This window comes from Epinephelus fuscoguttatus, linkage group LG6, assembly GCF_011397635.1.
Source record: "Epinephelus fuscoguttatus linkage group LG6, E.fuscoguttatus.final_Chr_v1".
In the NCBI taxonomy this organism is placed as follows: Eukaryota; Metazoa; Chordata; class Actinopteri; order Perciformes; family Serranidae; genus Epinephelus; species Epinephelus fuscoguttatus.
Genome location: NC_064757.1, coordinates 17,714,124 through 17,732,994, shown reverse-complemented (window position 1 = coordinate 17,732,994; position 18,871 = coordinate 17,714,124). Strand labels below are relative to the sequence as shown.

At 41.2% G+C, this 18,871-nt stretch overlaps 1 protein-coding gene across 1 annotated transcript in view; it reads right to left on the bottom strand.

The window, feature by feature from the left end:
• Window positions 1–14,251, bottom strand: part of bmp1a (bone morphogenetic protein 1a) — a 38,829-nt gene extending 24,578 nt beyond the window's left edge. The window contains exons 1-2 of the mRNA XM_049579324.1: window positions 13,892–14,251; window positions 4,196–4,309 (exon numbers count right to left, since the gene is read on the bottom strand). Coding sequence (XP_049435281.1) covers window positions 4,196–4,309; window positions 13,892–14,036 — 259 coding nt within the window. The 5' untranslated portion in view covers window positions 14,037–14,251. The remainder of the gene's footprint in view (window positions 1–4,195; window positions 4,310–13,891) is intronic.
• Between the last annotated feature and the right edge of the window lie 4,620 nt (window positions 14,252–18,871).

The window sequence follows — 18,871 nt, the reverse complement described above, 5'->3', positions numbered from 1 at the left end:
CTTTTGACTATGCATGCTATATTAAATCATTTTCCATTTTTGTTTAATTAGTTTTTTTAGCCAGAAAACCACTTGAGATTAAAGAGTGTCCACATTGAACAAAAATACAAAATCAAATATGCAACTTCAAAACAAGTTATATTAAACGCACACAAAAACACACAAAATAAAATTACTACAACAAAAACTAAAAGGCCCGTTAATATATGCTATAAGTGAACCATAAATACAGGGGCAACTAAAAACATATAAAAAAAAACCCAGCTAAATACACCCTAAGAGTGACATGTATATTAATCTCAAGAGGTTTTTCTGGTCAAATAAAGGTTAAATAAATAAATATAATAAATAAATATTGGTGAAATTCCTGTAACAGTGCTTTGAAACAGCCTATACGACCCAATAAGTGTGACTTTAAGTTCTTCTGCAGAAGATTCCACATGTATGGCGCTGCATGTATAAAGGCAAGTATGCAACCTAAGTATAGACAATGATAATAAAATATATCCTTGTTAAAAAGTAGACTCTTTTCTTTATAAGGAAATCATTAAATGTGTGCAGGAGAGAAAACTTCAGAAGTCTAATGACGAAGGCGGAGAGCTACTGACCTACTAGAACTACCGACCTTTAGATACAGTTCATGCGGTGCAGGAATTTAATGGGTGTGTTGGGAAGAGGTCTGATTTTAAAGTCATACAATTAACATTTATTTCAAAAAGTACTGCCATACTTTCTTATTACATGGTTTTGTTGAATACTTGATTCTGACTGATCACTTACAGCACTCTGTGGTCTGTTATTTCTGAAGAGCAGACCGTTGCTATCAACTCATTTCTGATCATGTGCGGAAGCAATAAAATCATTTTTAAATCAATACAGCCATTTTTAAAATCCATATTTTGTGTTAGTTATTGATTTCTTCTTAATTAGGTATTTAATAAGTGGAATAATGTACTGCCAGTGGGTCATCAGAGCAAAATGAATGCCTCTGGGGTGATTCAAGACCCCTGCACTTTGCCTCAGGGCCATACATCACTGTGTCTGCATTCATTTCGCAGTAATGCCCTGCTCACTATACATTATCCCTTACATATTGTTCCATCTATTATTTTTCATTTGACCAAAATATTCATATATAGATTAGGTTGGTGTGTTTTACAAGGCTGGGACACCGCAGGTTTTCTTTCCACATAAAGACTCCAACAGCTGGTGTCACTCAGTTCGTCATATTTGGGTTAAATCTGTCAGTGTTTCAATTAAATGAAAACCTGCAGAATCCCCATGGTGCACTGATGCCCGTCCATGGTTCAGGAGTTAATGAATGATTAATTTAACATTGATTAAAACTATTAATTAACAAGCTGACCTCTATCCAAGGAGGAGTTTTATGAGACTGTTGCAGAAACATTAGTGATTTCTGGCACAACTTCCTCAATGATGCATGAAAAAGGGGAAATAGTCTGAGGAAGCCCAAATCTCTTGAAACACTTGTAGTATAAAGATCAACTATATTGTGAAACACCACCAGGATGACACTGACGAAGGCTGCAGGCTGAAACGTGTCAGTCTTGGGATAGACTTGTTCTTGATACTGTAAGTGTCGCTGTAGAAACAAAGGCAAGCACATCTGGTTTGAGTAGATCCTGCACATGGATTGCTGTTCCATAACAATACTTGAAGCCCTGCGACTACGAGCCCCCATCTTTTCTAACTAAATTTGATTAACATGCGAGCCACAGTTTGCACAGATTTTTTTTTACTTGCTGGAACAATGTGTTCTGTCGAACTTCAGTCTGCAAGAGTAAATCTTAGCAGCCTGGCGAGATCAATTAGCACGTACACTTGTGCATGTGTTGAGGAAAAGTCTGATAACAGCCAAATCTGCTCGCTTAACTGATAAGAAAGACTGCTGGGGAGACAAAATTGTGGAAAATGTGTTAATTACAATAATATGATTAAATCTACCAACTGCACTCATAGTCAGAAAGGGAGGGGTTTTAGGTCAGAGGTTTTATTACTGGTTATTCTGATCATGTTATTATTTAGTCAACCAAATGGCCCTGCTCTTTGATTAGTGCAGGGCAGACAAGGAGGGCTGAGAGGGATTAGAGTTCAGGGGATAGAGATATGACCACACCTGTGGAAAAGAAGAAGTTAATCATACAGCTGCTGCGTTCAGGTTCATGATAAGCAATTTCATAGTCCGGTGAGGTGCAGTGACAAACGCGAGACGGCACTGAGAAAGGTTTTACATCCACAAATTGAAATCATTGACACCATGTGGAAGAAATAAAAGTTATGATTTTTCTTGTTTCCTGAAATAAGGATGGCTTGTTTGATAATGAACACTTTTGAATGATGTGCATACACTGGGGATGAATCGTGACAGAGCGAGTGGAGAATACTGAAAAAAGATTATTTTACTTTAGAATTTTTGTACTGATTTGTAATGAAGTTGACTGTCCTTGAAGATACTTAATGTGCTCATTCATAACTATATAATAACAGACTTAAACATTCTACTCACTGAGATGTATTGATTTGTATGTTCTGGATTTAAAGGGACAGATCAACCCTTATCTGTGGTGCTATTAATTCATATAGATTGTTTTGGTGTGAGTTGCTATGTGTTGAAGATATCGGCCATAGAGATGTCTGACATTAATGGTGACCTCCTCTGCGGAGTTGTAACTTTAGCTAGCTCAGTGGTGCTAGGTGAGCAAAAAGTAGATGCACCCTTCCTTCTACACGGTGATACAGTTGCAGGGTGTAATCGGTAGAAAGAAAATAGTTCCTAAATGAAACTGCTCACAACAAGATCTGTGTATTATCTGGAGTAACAGGGTCATGATTTCTGGAAAGAGACATTGCTGTTGAGTTTTTGAAATGTAGATTTTTGGCACTGTGAGCACCACAAGCTGAGTGCCTTCTAGTTCTATTATATTAGAGGGAAAACAGACATCTCTACAGCCAGTATCTCCAACACTCTGTAGCTCACAGCTGATTTTGTGGTGAGCAGTACCTTTGAGGGGACCTCTAGGTGGCACAATATGGTAGGCACAATAGTGTGTAAAGGTCATTTTGACTACTAAGTAGGATCAACACCTGTGTAAGTTGATCTGGTATAGAGCTGGGTGCTATAGAGACAGTATTTAAAACCAGGAGAAGACAACACTTATGATAATACGGCATCCAAAATCCATGATGATCTCTAACCTTGTATCAGAATATCGATATAACAGCGATATATTACCCAGCCTTACTCTGGTGTATATACTGAAGTGATGGATTGTCTGTGCAGCCTGAAGAGGGTACATGGGAACAAAATACTAGTGTGAATAAATGTTGCGTTTTAAAGAACAGCCTTATGCAACTATGCTGACTGTGTTTTTTCATTTTTCAACACTAGTGTATCCTTTCCACTACTCAGCAATTAGATGTGCAGTGACTAACCTGTTCAAGTGGACAAATGGATATTCAGAGGCAAGTGTACACACAGTCTGTCTCTGAGCCATGAGTCTCCTCTTAATTCCCTGCCTCAGGGGTCACTGTTTAGTCTATAAATCAATGTTACCCTGTGGATATTTTGAGAGCAGTTGAAATGTATTTTTAATCCTGCGAAGTGTTTCTTTTCCCTCAGCATGCTCATTAACTCGAGTGAAAAACAGCAGACTGACACCGTCCACGAACAAACAGCAACATGCATGTACCTGTTGGTTCATGCTCACCTGTAGTTTATAGGATTGTGAAGCCTGTCGGTCCCTGCTGGAGCACAGCTGTTGCTTACGTACTGCTTTATAATTTAAGAGCAATATTTAACCTGACAAAGCCTTGCAATTACTGTTGAACATGGTGATACAGGTGTAGCAATGTGTAGTGATAACAGGACAATTGTAGGCATAAACATTTGAAGACAGCTTGTGAAAAACACAAAACTGCTATCTGGCAGGTGCTGCCTCTGACTTTCAGGTGGAGAGGACCTGAGCCTTTTGACAGTTGTAGTGTTAGAGAGTAAAATGTCCTTATACAGAATTATTCCTCAATAAGAAAAAATGTACCATGTTCATTTCAGGTGTTTTGCTGCAATTTTGTTTTATCTGTAGTGCCAATCTGAGACACTTTGCCTCAGCACTCTAACAAGGGGTTTTTCACCTCGAGCTGTAATCTCTGAAGAGGTGGTTTCTGTTGTCGTTACCTGTGTCTGTGTGATTTACAATCTGGACGCTTCTCTGAGCCAAATCTATTATTCTGTCCACTTTAAACGATCGCAGGTCCTCCTCATCAAGAGCGATGTCTCCCAGAAAGGCAACTGAAACAGACAAACACAGAGAAGGCACATGTCAGACGATTGCAAGGCGACTGCACAATATGGAGCATCAGTCTGAGCCGCCAAGTTGCCTCGAGCTTTTCCTGCTGCTCAGACAGAAAAGGCTGCGTGGAGGCCCAGTCAAAGCACTTGTGGAAGGCCTCGAGCATGTAACACGTAAATATAAAAACATCATTACTTTCTTGACCCTGCTCTGTTTACCCTTTCCATGCATTGAAATAGAAATAGAGTTGTGAAACAGCAGTATGTTTGTTTGGATAACAGGAAGGCCGCCTGGTCTGGACTACAAATTATAGGACAGAAATGTAAGCAACATATTGCACGTGGTTCGTGAAGGTTCATGCAACAACGAGGGAGTATGAACTCAGAAACCTGAACATTGACATGATTAATTGAGCCAGATTTAGTCCAGATGTTGCCAACAACAAAATTCACACTATGCGCTTTGGCGTCCTTGAATAGAGCTATCAGATATGATACAGTGAGACACTGCCTCAATAGAGTAATATGGGGCACCTTGAACAAGTAATAGCTCTTTAATGAGGCCAAGGAGAGGGAAAAATAACCAAACAGTCCCATTTTACGAGGAATGTGCTTTATGGGATTCCTTGCTAAATGCCCCATTTCTGTGGAGGATAAGCTATAGGAGTCCTCTCCGCAGAGACAGGGCGCTCTCTTTTAACAGGCTTTTAACACCAGCACGTCTCTAGAATTTATGGCCCGGCTTGTATGCAGGAGTTGGAGTAGGGTGGGGGTGATGGGGGATTTGGGAGAAGCAGAGGGGGAGAGAAGGGCAAAGGGGTGGCACTGTAATTCGTTGTCTGAACAGAAGATGACAACGAGAGGGGAAGGGAAGCGAAGAGAGGAAGAAGGCATATCCTCTGCCCACACCGCAGCTCTGAATAGGGAAGGCAGATGTGGAGCAGAAAGAAAATGACAGCCTTCTGCATGTGTGTTTGGAGGTTAGTGTGGTGGAGGGGGGGAAAGCCCAGAGGGGTAAGAAGCCCGGAGAACCACTAAAGTTAATGGGAGTGATTTACAGTAGTTGTGTTTGTCAGAAGTTGAAATCTGTAAATCTTCAACGTGTCACCATGATAAAAGCTACCCTTGCTGCAAGAGAATATCCATCATGTGTAGATTAACTGGATTTTATTTAGATTCAAGGCAGCACGTTTTTTTTTTTCCAGCATGCAACAAAAACATCCACATGAACGATCTTTTATCTCCTGCTCTCCTATAAAGTTTGACAGAGGTCTGAGACAAGAGAGAGAGGGCTGAAAAGCACAATAGAAACAAAGACAAAAAAACACTTGGCTGCCATCCCTTTCCACCAGAAGAGTATTATTGAAACAATCTGGAGCTGGCTTTGGTAGATACAGGCTAGTCTTCCACCCTGCAGGACGTGGAGGATGCACAGCAGAAGGACTGTGTTTGGGATTAGAGGCTAATGACAGCAATAAGAAAAAAAGGTGTAGATCACAACCAGCAAGACAGGGCATGCACCGAGGACAGGTTTAAATTCCAGAGGTCGAAGGGATCCTCTAATTTTCGCTCGCAAAAAAACACTAATTCACTCCAACCAAATCCCCGAGACACAAAACAGACTACTCACAATCTGCACTCACACTGACACATTGCCAAAAACACCACTGATAAGGGGAAGCTACCAGATGTCGCGCAGTAAAGGATGGATAGGCTGACTACAGAAGGACATATTTCTCTTTTATCTTCACATTTTTATTTGATTCCCAGAACTGGCTGAGCGCTGGAAAGAACAGACAGTGCTTAAATCTAAGTTGATGTCATATAAGGCCATAAGCACTAAGAAAAGGTATTCAAAATATTTCTATGAAACTCTTTCATCACTCAATTTTCGCTGAGGAAAATTAAACAATCCGAGGGCGTTTCTTTTCACATACAGTATCAACTTGCACCATATTAGCAGTGTTATGTGCAGGCTGTGACCAAATAACGAGGTACAGGCTTTCTCCCACCCCCATGAGGTTCACAGAGGGCCACGCTCTCTGCCCAATCATCCACCACTGTGCCGGAGACAGGCCGCTTAATCCGCAGTGTCATTGTTCTCAAACAACAGTGGAGATTGAAGTGAGCAAATGCACGGCCCGGCGGCATTAAGACTCATTTCCCCTGGGCACAGCAGTCGTCCTGGAGACGCTGTTGCAGGTTTATGGAAAGACTCTCAGGGATTGTGGATTAATCCCCTTGTCTCCTGGCTTTAATTATCCACAGACGCACGGTTTTAGGGAATCTTTTGTACACAACTCTAGGCTGGGATTGAGGACAGGCTATGGAGAAAGGTGATAAACTCATCTAGATACCGAGTGCTGCAATGATACGAAGTACAAACACAGAGACTTGTGTGCTGTAATGTAGATTAAAACCCAGTGAATGTGGCAGATGGCAAGTGATCACCGCAGAGTACAGTGCAGCATCTCTTTCCAAACATTATTCATTACCTAAATGACAACAGCTGCAGCTGTAATACTATTTACTGTGCAGGATAGTTAGGTAATAGTAGACGGGTTTTTAGCCGCTGTTCTAGTTCAGATGTCCCTCTTTAATTAGAAAAAACACCAAAAGGTTGTTGTTTAGGTGTAAATGCAAATATGTGTATTAGAACTGCAACAATTAATCGATTAGTTGTCAAATATTACATTGTTTGCCAACTAATTTCATATTCCATTAATCGATTTGAGTGGGGGTTTTTTTGGGCAATTTTAGCCTTTATTTGATAGGACAGACAAGCGTGAAAGGGGGAGAGAGAGAGAGGGAGTGACATGCAGCAAAGGGCCACAGGCTGGAGTTGAACCCGGGCCGCTGCGGCAACAGCCTTGTACATGGGGCGCCTGCTCTACCACTAAGCCACCGACGCCCCGATTTGAGTGTTTTTAAAGGGAAAAAAAGCTTCCACTTCCAGTTTCCAGCTTCTTCAATATAAATATCTTCTGGTTTCTTTCCTCCTTTATGAGAATAAACTGATTATCTGTGGATTGTTGACAAAAATGACAGGATGTCATATTGGGGTTTAGTTAACACTAATCAACATTTTTCACCATTTTATAGACCGAACAACTAGTCCATTATTCAAGAAGTTGACAGGTTAATCGACAATGAAAATAATCTAATGAGGCTAAACTAAATATATGACAAAGAAATTTGATAAAATGTTGCGCAGAACATGTTTGATGTGTGATAAGGTCAGAATCCACTGAATTATTTTAATTAATCTCAACCTTCATAATCCTTCTCATCTCAGACTGACCCGTCAATCAGTGCACACAGTCAGATTATACATGAGATCTCAATCAAAATAATCCCATTGATTCATGTAATGCCCTAGTCTCGACCTCTGCAGTGTCAAATAAGCCACGACTATTCCCATAAATCTCCTTCTGTGAATACCAGACCACGACATCTGCCACTGAAACCTGCACAAACATCAATACTAAGCCTATACAGACACTAACACCAGTCTATATTTAGAAGGCCAACTCCGCTGTGAGGCCATGGTTTGCTTCTCACTGTGCTTATAGAGATGTTTAGACAGTCTTTTCACTATACAGGACCTGCTGATGAGGGATGTGAAAGCCCAGCCAATATGTAAGCCTGGAATGCATCACAATACCCTGGCGCCGCCTTTCACGGCTTGTGTTTGGTAACAAACGCTGCATTTGAATTCCAATAAAGGCCAATAGCGTATTGCGTTAAGGTGATTACCATCTGATGACAGTGTAAGTATCCCTTTTCAGGTTTCATTCTGTACCAGCCCTTTCTGCCAAATGCTGACCAATGTAGTCACTGTGGCTGAAAACACTGTTTAAAACTACACAGAAAAAAACAGGAAAGAAGCAACACCTTTGCAACAAGGATATTGCAACAAACTGTTTCTAAAAAGAAAAAAAACCATGATCCTAACTAAGGAATGATGGATTGTATTATGCATGCCTGTTGTCGTGTAAATATGGTCCCTCTCCTCTGTAAAAACAACACCAGCTGTTATTTCTTTAGCCAAATGCTTACCTTGACATTTCCTAACACTGCAATTTGAGCCCAAGGCAGGAAAGGGAAAAAAAAGTCCACTTATCTGCACTCTGCTCATTTCAGAAAGTTAACTAAGGTATGATTAGAAGAGAGATTCTGGCCAAGTCTGAAGCTACAGCCTGAGATTGGAGTAATTATTTCCCAATAAAAGCCTGAAGTCTCATCATAGCCACAGCTGAGATCAAGACCGAGTTACTGTCACCACGCCGCAGCTTCAATCTTATTGGCGAAATGAGAGCGACTTCAGCTGCAAAGGGCACGCAGCAAGAGACTGCCTCCCCTTTAACATTTCACACTCCATCAAGCCCATTAGCAGATTGGATTTCCCAGCTCATCCCTGCCACTGATTACTGATATACACTACTGCCAGTCGAAGCCCCTCTAATGACTCATCAGCTTGCCAGCCATTTGTCTTTTTTAATGTCAACGATACACAGCATTTGAGCTCCTTATAGATGAATAATTCATTGCCACACAGGAGGGATGTTCACCTTTGACAAAACTTATTTTGACCATCTAGACTCATATTTGTGGCTTAGACAGCAGACTTAACACACACTCATGCTGTCTGGTGTGAAGAAAGAGCAGGTTTTCTCAGGACAGATTTCCTAAGCAAAGTTTAAATGGGTTTGTGGATTAACTAAATCTGGAGTCAACCTGCAACACTTTCCATAAATAATAGCTATCTGTACTCACCACAGGTGGAGGGAACAGAAAAATAATTCTTCCAGAGAACTGCAAAGTACCACCGCTGAATTATTTAGAAAAAGCAAACTGTGAATAATGAAGAAGTGACTGTTAAGCTGCTCATTATGGCAGGCTAATTGGGCATCATTCGAGCCATTCAAATGAGCTCTCCCAAAGCATTTGTTGTAAGGCTCCGAACCAAGACTTGGTATTAATGTAATGCAAGATTAGTTATTACTTAGCTCTGACGACAAACATATTGCTCCAACTAATGCATCGAGATCGCTCCGACAGATCGGCTCCTTAATCACCTGAACCCTGTGGAGAGAGAAGTGGCAGGGGTCCTGTAATGTAAAAAAAACACCCAGTGTGGGCTCAGCTATACAGCCTGCATTCCATGATAAAGGAAAAGCATCTGCTTAAGTGTTGCTTAAAGGCCCAATCACAAAGTTCAACAGGCAGCCCCATCTCATTGCCAGAGCATGACTGAGGGAGGGAGCATGGTAATGAGTGTCATCTGCTTGGAGCTGCCATTTTCAGACGAACACAACCCGAAAATACAAACTAAACTTTACGATTTTGTGAAAGAAGGCAATTCACAAAAACACAAACCAAGCAAATACACACTAATTAGCAAACAGATCAAGTCAACCCATGGGTCTGAGTCATGTTGGTGTTTTTTTGTAGAGGATTGTTTTACATTTAAACATTGTAGAAATGTTTCTATCCTGCACAGAGTGCTGGGTGTAGTTTTAAAAAGTACCAGTACCACTGCTAGAATACTTCATTCAATGTCTTTTTCCTACTTCTTTCGATAGACATCAAATGAATGGAGGCTTTCAGTTGAATAAAATGCCACCATACTTTTGAATATTTCGGTGGCATGTTGTAGAAGTGTAAATCATAAGTTTCATCACAACATTAGTTCTTTGGACAATTTGATACATGCTGATATCACAAAGTCTACCACGATGTGATTTGATTAGATTCAATTCAGGGGTCTACAGTCGATATGAGATGATATCGATAAATATCCTGCATCGTCTTTTTTCTTGGCTGCTTGCTATTGTCTACCTGGTGCTAGGCTGCTAGCAATGCTTGGATGTTTAGGAAGGAGGTGTGCTTGGATTGAAATTGTGACATAGATGTGCCATCGGAATTTCAAATTAAAGGTGTATGTTAAAGTTGACTATATGGAGTGACGTTTAACTTTGCATCAATTATATTGTTTGTTGATCATTGAATGGATATATCGATCTAGGTCGATGTACTGTTTGACCCGCAATCTCGACATTGCTAACTCCGTCAACTACCCTGCGCTCTGCTTCAACATACCACAGACTGTATGGGTTGTAGCTGCTGTGGAAGGGGGCCAATAGCGTGTCACATTAAATCAAAGAATGCTTTCAGTGATTGGCTGCAAGACAAACTTTTTTTCTGGGTACAAAAAAGATCATATGGACTAATTAGAACTGGGTTATTTTGGCCGATACCTTAAAAGTATTGAGTACAGATATCCAGTCCTATACACAAGTGACTGTCTATTGAGTAATTATAACGTAGTAGGGTCACGGGGGCCCTTTACAGAGACTGAGTAACACTCCAGTCCAGCTGTCAGATCTTTAATGGCCAAATCACAGTAAAGGTCCAACATCGAGTGGCGAGAGGAATAACACAAGTCGCTGTTGACAGCAGCAAATATTTCGGATGCAGCGAGCAGGTTGTGGAAAACCTTCCAGGCAACCTCGTGAATGGCTTGCACTCACTCACCAGTGCTGGTGTGGCACAGTGCGGCTGGCCTACCATCCACCTTCCCGCCGTGCTTTCCCTTGGCACAAGGTGAATGACCTACAGTCAGTGTGTGAAGTGTTTGAGCCAGTCATAGGAGAGAGCTGGGTGCCCAGATAGACCAGAAAACCACTTGCGTAAGAGAGGACAAGAGAAGACGGGGGGTGTTCAGGTTGCCCTGTCTGCAGCTGAGGCCACAGCAGCACAGAAGCTCAAAAGCATCCCGAGTTCAAACATCAGACAGCACAGACAAACAATGCTGTCGCAGGAGTCTTTGGTGGATTAATATGTTTGCTTCATAAATGAATGCATACGTACATATCAAACCAGTCACTGCTTTCATGATTATCATTTAAGCACAGCAGACAATGAGCGTGAGTGTTTCTCATCCATTTTTCATTTTGAAAATGAGTGGATCTAATCTCAGAGGGTTGTTGGAGTCTTAAATGACTTCCTGGGATGCAGCCAAGTTTGGAGTTCTGCAAACTAAGGAATTTTCCACTGGTTAACTTCCTAAATAGATGGCATTACTTCAGTGTTAGTGCACTGCTCGCTTCAATCAATGCACATTTCTATCATGTCTGGTATAGTGATGAGTTATTTAATCCTTTGTAAATGTGAACATTTTTGAGGGATTCCTTTGGCTTAGCTGTGAAGGAGTGGTGCATGTGTTGTGGCAACAAATGAACTTACTGCATTTTAAATAGTCTGAGGAAATCGAATGTATTGGTCACTTCATGGTCAATTAGCCAACTGAGCAGCCAGTACAAATTAGCGGAGTATCACAACAGGGGTGTAGGTTTTGTTTCAACCTTGTCCCTACACCCAGGAGATTTGGGGCATCAAACACTTAGTTTCTTTCATTCTGAAGATTTTTATGCATCAGTTTTTGCCTTTGTCTTTATTTTTGTCTACTTCTGTGCTTTTATTGTGGGGGACAAATGCACATGTTGTAAATATTGAGGGGAACGAGCCCCTTGCACCTATGCATCAATGTGTCATCTTGAATGGGAATCATTATGACTACCTTCCCTTTCAAGATGACGACAGGAGAACAAGCTCACACATGTATCCCACCAATCAGTCCTGACATTGAAGAACAGTGTTAACCAAGGACAACCCTACAGAGGACACGAAAGAAATGCACTCCTCGCTGAGCATCAGAAACTTCACACAGCCGTAAGCATTTTCCTGGGCGGAAGCAGCGTGACATAAAAACGCTGACCCTGAGGCCACAGAAAGCGATCAGACAGACTCAGCGCAGTGATGCACTTGAAAAATGAGGGGAAAAGAGAGGAAAATCAATAATCCAGGAATCATCACCTACTAGTATGGAGTTGACTATTGTGAAAAATCTGTGTATCAACTGAGTGAGGAGTAAAAAGGAGAGCTGAGACATCCTGGACATTTTGCTGCTTAGTAGGAAGGAGAAAAGCAGGTGGGTGTTGGACGAGCTGAAGACTAGGAGGGTTAAAGAGAGTGGGAGTTTGTACTTGTGACCGTCTCCCAACCACCTGTCTGCAGACGTGCCCAGAGGAAACCATAAACAAAACGGCACTCCATCCGAATGACACTTAAAAACTGATTACTAATAATGATAACATCCTCACAAATAAGACAAACGCCATCGCTGACTGGGGGATTATCAAGTGGAAATGTCCCCGATGAGACATTTCTGGTAAATATCAACGATTTCTGGGAAACAAAGAGAAAAAAACATGTGAAATATAAACACAGTATCTTTGACCCTTGGTTCGTTTACCCTCCGAACACTGTGTCAATGTCCGTTGATCCATACTAGTGATGCATAACAGTCTGCTATGACTCAAATCAAACAATGAAGCAACAACAGGAAGCGACATCTTCACTGACTTGTACATTGGTTCATCTGCTGCCTAACCTTTGCCGTGTTAATATCAAGCCACAGCACTCTCTAAAGGACAATCTTTGCATCTCCGTCGACACTTAATCTCCTCCTCGGGGGAGAGATAAGGAAAACAGATACCGGATTGAATTGTGTTTTATACACTTGACTGCCACATCAGAAATTGTCAAATGCCAAATCAGTAAGCACTTCCAGGACTTTAGAGGTCACTCCGAGTGAAGCCAACTCTCTGTATCTGTAACCTGAATACTTTCACCAGATGGAAAACACAATCTGTTCAAACTCCCCCAAAGGGATTTGGCAAGACAGTGAGTTCACAGTACACACACACATACACACACAAAAAACACACACAAAGATTACAGTGACAAGTGTGATATGCTTTTGCCAAATGATGGTAAGAAATGTGCAGGTCTCCCCGCGCAGCAGAAAAGAAGCAGACATATTTATACCTTGGGCCATGAGACAATAGCCAACAGAATTATGTGTGCATAATTCCTAAACTCCACTGTACTCTCCTCTTTCCCCTCCTCCACTTTGTTTTAGTGGCCGTGTGAACAGCCGGTGGAAAAAACACACACACTATTTGTGCAGTGACAAAAACCAAGCAGAAAGGGAGCAGAAGTCCTAAAAATCAAAGTGCAGGAATCCCTCGTTTGCCCAACAGCTCGGGCTTTTTAATAATAGACAGCAGACCGCCTGCAGGAACTACAGGATCACATTTTAAAAAATAAAAGCGCATTTGCCGCAAACAGCAGGCTGTAACTTTTTCAACGAGCACTTAAGCCAAAACTTTTGGAGTCTCGAGAAATGCATTCAGACACTCATCCTGTTTTATTTTCATTCTCACAATCCTTTGCAGCCACTCTCCGAGCTGGGTTATCCCAGGCGACTCAGTGTGTGTGCTTCAAAAAAATGTTTCAAACTGCAGAAAACTATGTCACTCAGCACAAAACAAATGCACATAATGTTCCCCCAAGCCTTTTGAAAACTACATCCACCGCTGTCATCTCTCAGAAAAGCGTCTCTCTGGCCCGATCTGTGCAAGCTCCACAAACAGATTCGTGGCATGTTTCTACCTCCACATAAAAAGGTGAATCACACAGCCCGTACTACAGAGGGAGAAAGGGGGAAAATCTCACCAGCTTTACAGGGATCCTTATAGTCGATCGCGTCTGATGTGGCAGTGGGCTCCACATAGTAGCCTGGATCAATCGCGTCCAAATCGATCGCCAATATCACGCCGAGACAGGAGAGGAGACACAAACATCTCGCCGTGAGATCCATTATTGTGGTGGGGGAGACGGCGAAAGGCGAGGGATAAAGGTAAAGGAAGAGAGAGAGGGACAGAGGGAAAGAGAGAAAGAGAGACAGAAGAGTGAGTGAGAGAAAGAGAGAGAGAGAAAATGGGAGGTTTTTGGGGGAAACGAGATCCCTCCGGAGGGCGGGTTTTAAATCCAGCCTCTCACCGGTGTCTTCTTGGCTCTGGGGGCAGTGATTTCTCTCCTCCAGCCGGAGCTTCGGGCGAGTGCAGAGTCTGCTGCCTGAGAAACTTTGATGATCTGGCAGCTCCACAGGGGCGGTGAAAATGCCCCCATTACTCGGTGATGCCCCTGTGCGTTTTTATTGCTCCCCGGTTGGTCCATCAGGGGTCCTTGAAGAGCACATGAGGGACTATAATTTGCTTCAGCACGTATTATCTCTCTGTGAAGGATGAATATGGTGGTGATAGTTCCCTCTCTGCTATCTCAACAGTCCTCTGTTTATAGTTATGGACCTTAATTCAATATTAAATCGACCAAAGTAAAGCTATCATTAGCTTCCAGGGGCAGGAGCTTGTTTAAAAATGTCCTGGTGGCGTTTTATTTTGGCTCCCATGTTGTCTATAAAAGTTCAGAGGAAGCTGTAGCCTACTCACGTGACATATTTGAGGGTCATTATTTTCTGTATATTTATGCAGTTTAATTAAAGTTATTAACACTTTAACTGCCTCCTCCTCCTCTTGTTTCCCTTTTTTTTTACCCTTTAACACACCAGAGCGCACGAGACAGCTTAGCAGCACCGCGCACTGTTTACGCACGCACAATTTTTCACACGTGCGCACTGGACTCCAGCCGCCCACACGCGCTATCACACGCGCGCGCACACACACAAACAAACAAACAGACAGACGGAGGGTGACTGCAATAGGCTTCACCCGCACAGATAAGGAGCCACGGGCAAAATGAAGTGATGAGAGCGCCACCTGTTGGCTGTTTACGGAACAGGACACGGAATGATGGTGAGTGAAAGGTAAACAAACGTGTACAAGGGGTGTACATCATGATAGTCTGAACTTAATAAATAAATAAATAAATAAAATGTAGTTTATTCACGGATTAATTGGAGCAGAAGCTTCTCTGGCAGTGAGGACTTAGGTTCATGATATAACCACAGAAAGCCCACCTGGATTTAAAGCCTACATTTACTTATAATGATAATAGTAGTAGTAGTAGTAATAATAATAATAATAATAATAATAACAATAATAGTAATAATAATAATAATAATAATAATAGTAATGATAATAATAACAATGATAAAGAAAGGTCCATAGCAAACCACACAAAAATAGACAATCATCCATGTGCAAAATATGATATAATCAATACTATATATATATATTTATATGGACAAAATTCAATAAACTGCACCCACAAACAAGCTGGATTTAATTATGACATTAATTAATCATATTTTTTTATATTACTGATTCCTTTGTTTCCATCTTTCCAACACTGTTTATTTTTCTCTGGCACTTTTCCTAACCTCTAGATAAACATCTGTTTGGATATACACCGATCAGCCAAAACATTAAAACCACTGACAGTTGAGTGAATAACTTTGACTATTTTGTCCCATTGCATTGCACTGCTGGGAAACCTTTGGTCCTGGCATTTGAGTGAGTGGAACATGTCAGGTGGTATCCACATGAATGCCAGAACCAAAGTTTTCCCAGTAGAACAATGCATTGGAACAAAAGAATCAAAGTTATTGATCAGTGTACAGTCATAGCGCATATAAATAGATTAACTATTCATGTTTTTGTATTCATCTCCCTATACCTGTGAGTATGACATATTCTATGTACAGTTGGTTATAGTTCAATACACAAGCACAATCCTGCATATAACCTTTTCTTTAAATTGCACTACTAACGGCATGATCGACATTGCACTGTGCATATTCAGCACGTGTTAGAGTTAAAACTCATAGTCCTAATTTTAGGCTCCATTCAAATGTACATAATTATAACAGAACAGAATATCAACCAACAATGGATCCAGCAAGAGAGGAAATGCAGGTATTCCCTGAGTTTCTTCTCAATTTATCTCACTATAGCCAATTTCCTGCCAATAATTACTCACTGTTATTAATTAAGTGAAGATTGCCTCACTAAGTTGAAACCTTCTCTCCAGTCTCACCGGATTCCTCACACATCAACCTAATTTCTGCAAAAAACAACAGAGCTGTGGTGGGGATTGCATGGAGAGACCTCAGATGGATTGCTTGAATATCCACTGCTGCTGCTGATGATGATGGGAGGCTAAGCCAGCAGCTCTGTTGTTCTGCGTCTGACTGGCATCAGTTATCCTGTCCCTGCCTATTACACACAAAGCCTGGGCTTATATAAGAGGGAGGAGACATGCTCTGCTCTTTATCTTATCAAACTGCTGCCTATGTGTGGAATTTAAGACAGGATGTCAGCTGAGTTGCGTGGGCTGTATTTATGCTGTTGCTGTAAACACAGCAGTGTAACTATCATGCATGAGAGCAAGCGCCTTCATTATATCTTGAATAAGAGGAGTTTCTTCAGCTTGCTCAATACAAGTGTTGAACACACAGGACCAAATATTTAGATTAGCAAACAGGGAACATAGAGTCATAGTGTCTTCAGGCAAATCATTTTTTTATATACTGTGGCAGTTTCAAACAAAAAGTCCATATACAGCAAAGTGATGACACACTGCAGATGGGAAATATTGCCTTATACAGTAGTTTAGTGGATACAAATATAACAGATGCTGTTTATTGTAAACACAAACGGACATGACCTTTCATGTAACTTTCTGAGTATATATGCATATTATTCAAACTGAGCATTGCACAGGTGCACAGTCAACCCCATATTGTTTGTGACAATATAGTGTAGCTTCTGCTGTCACACAGTTATGATCAATACTAGCATTCAATTAGCACTGAAGTTTAGTTCTTACTAAAACATATTTTAAAATCTATAATATGGTGAAGTTGTTATGGTGAAAGGAAACTGCTGCACAAAAAGCAATTATTATGATGAAATACTGTTGATGATGTGAATATAATTACTGTGATAAATAATATGTCTAACATTTAAATTTAGTTATTTCACAAATATGGAGATATTCAGAAACATCCTCTAAATGCTTCTCACGCAAGCTTGCATTCCTGTTAATTATACATGTTTCGGCCTATATGATAAATGAGATGATGATAAAAGGATTAAGACTTAATATATATTCAGAAAAAGCTTTTAAAATCTTTTTTCTCTATATTTTTTTTAGCTGAGATATAGGTGTATAGTCAGCACCAAGACTGTCCCTCTGTAGGCTGTACAGCGTTATTACCACAGTCCAGGTAGGCTGCAGTTCATCCTCACAATATAATTTGCTCCCTTGAGGATAACGTGATGTGTTTAATACCTGGCTGTCACAATGTTAAAGGTATAAGAGGAGAGCACAGACTGTAGCATGAAGACCACCACTGCAGTGCAAGCAGAGTGAGTGCTACCCATCTGCGCATAGAGGTTAAGCAACCAGCTCAACCATGGCTGACAGCGACTGACTGCCTGGCCTTTTCCAACCATCTCGACAGGGGAGCTCTCTGGAGGACGTAAGGCAGGTGTTCTGCATGTTGTGGGGTGGTGTGTTCATCATTGCAGGGGAGGGTACAGTCTCATCAGCAGGCTGCGGCTCCCAGATGCCTCTGGCACAGCACCAGCTTACGTCAGGTGTGTCACCACATGGAAACCTTTCACTGCTGTAAAAGGGCACAGTGGAATTAATGAACTCCAGGAAAATAAGCCTATTCATATTAAAGTCTTATGGACAAAAAAAAAAAAGTGTTAGACACTTGGCTGCAGAACTGACTGACAGCTTCAGAGTGCATACGGTATCTCCAGTAATAATGTGAGGATATTATCAGAAGTGCAGTTCCCTGTTGTACACAGCCTCCTATTTAGATGGATTAAGATAATACTGAGCTGATGAAGTCGTTCTCACTCTGCAGTCATGGCAGATATTTATGTAACTTCCTATTATGACTGTACCTCAAAATATTAAAAAAATATCTGTCCAAATACTTGTGCCTCGAAAATAAGAGGACATCTGTGAAAGCAGCTGTACTATTCAAAGTTCTCGATTAAATTAAGTAAAAGCCGCTGTCCACACCTGAACCTTCGAGGCAGCATCATTTTAAACCATAAGGAACCATATCAGCGTGTCTTTGTTTATATAAACCTCATTATGTGCATTCACTAACTTACAATGCACATTAAGCCACAACATGCAATGATAAATTGGGTAAAGGATTACCACTTAGGGCAGGTTATTAATCATTCATTGTTTAATACGTTATTTCCTCAAAAGAATAGTTGCGGTCGGCACAATTATTGTATGGCATTGTGGTTACCATGGTAGTGAAGATATTCATAACAAGATAAATTGCCTTGGGTTGTATGGATAACAATGTGGGCAGTGTGAATGCAAAAAAAGGCAGATGTTGCATGAATCAACAAGCAGAAAGCCAACACATTGGAAATAATAAGTAACCAAATAAAGAGCTGCAAGTACAATGAGCCTTTATCAGGAGCTGTTAAGATGCTTACATAACACACACCTTAGGCTCAAGGGAGCGAGCCGGCGTCACGACCTCGCCAGCTTGGCTGAGAGATCCCACTCTACTCGGCTGTGCTCCTCGCAGGGTCACCGTTATGGAAGTGGGGGCTTTCTGCCCTACTGACACACAAACAAAACTGCTCAGCACTAACAGCTAGGCATGCTAACCCACAGAATACACTAGGAGTAAAAATGGAGTAAAGCATT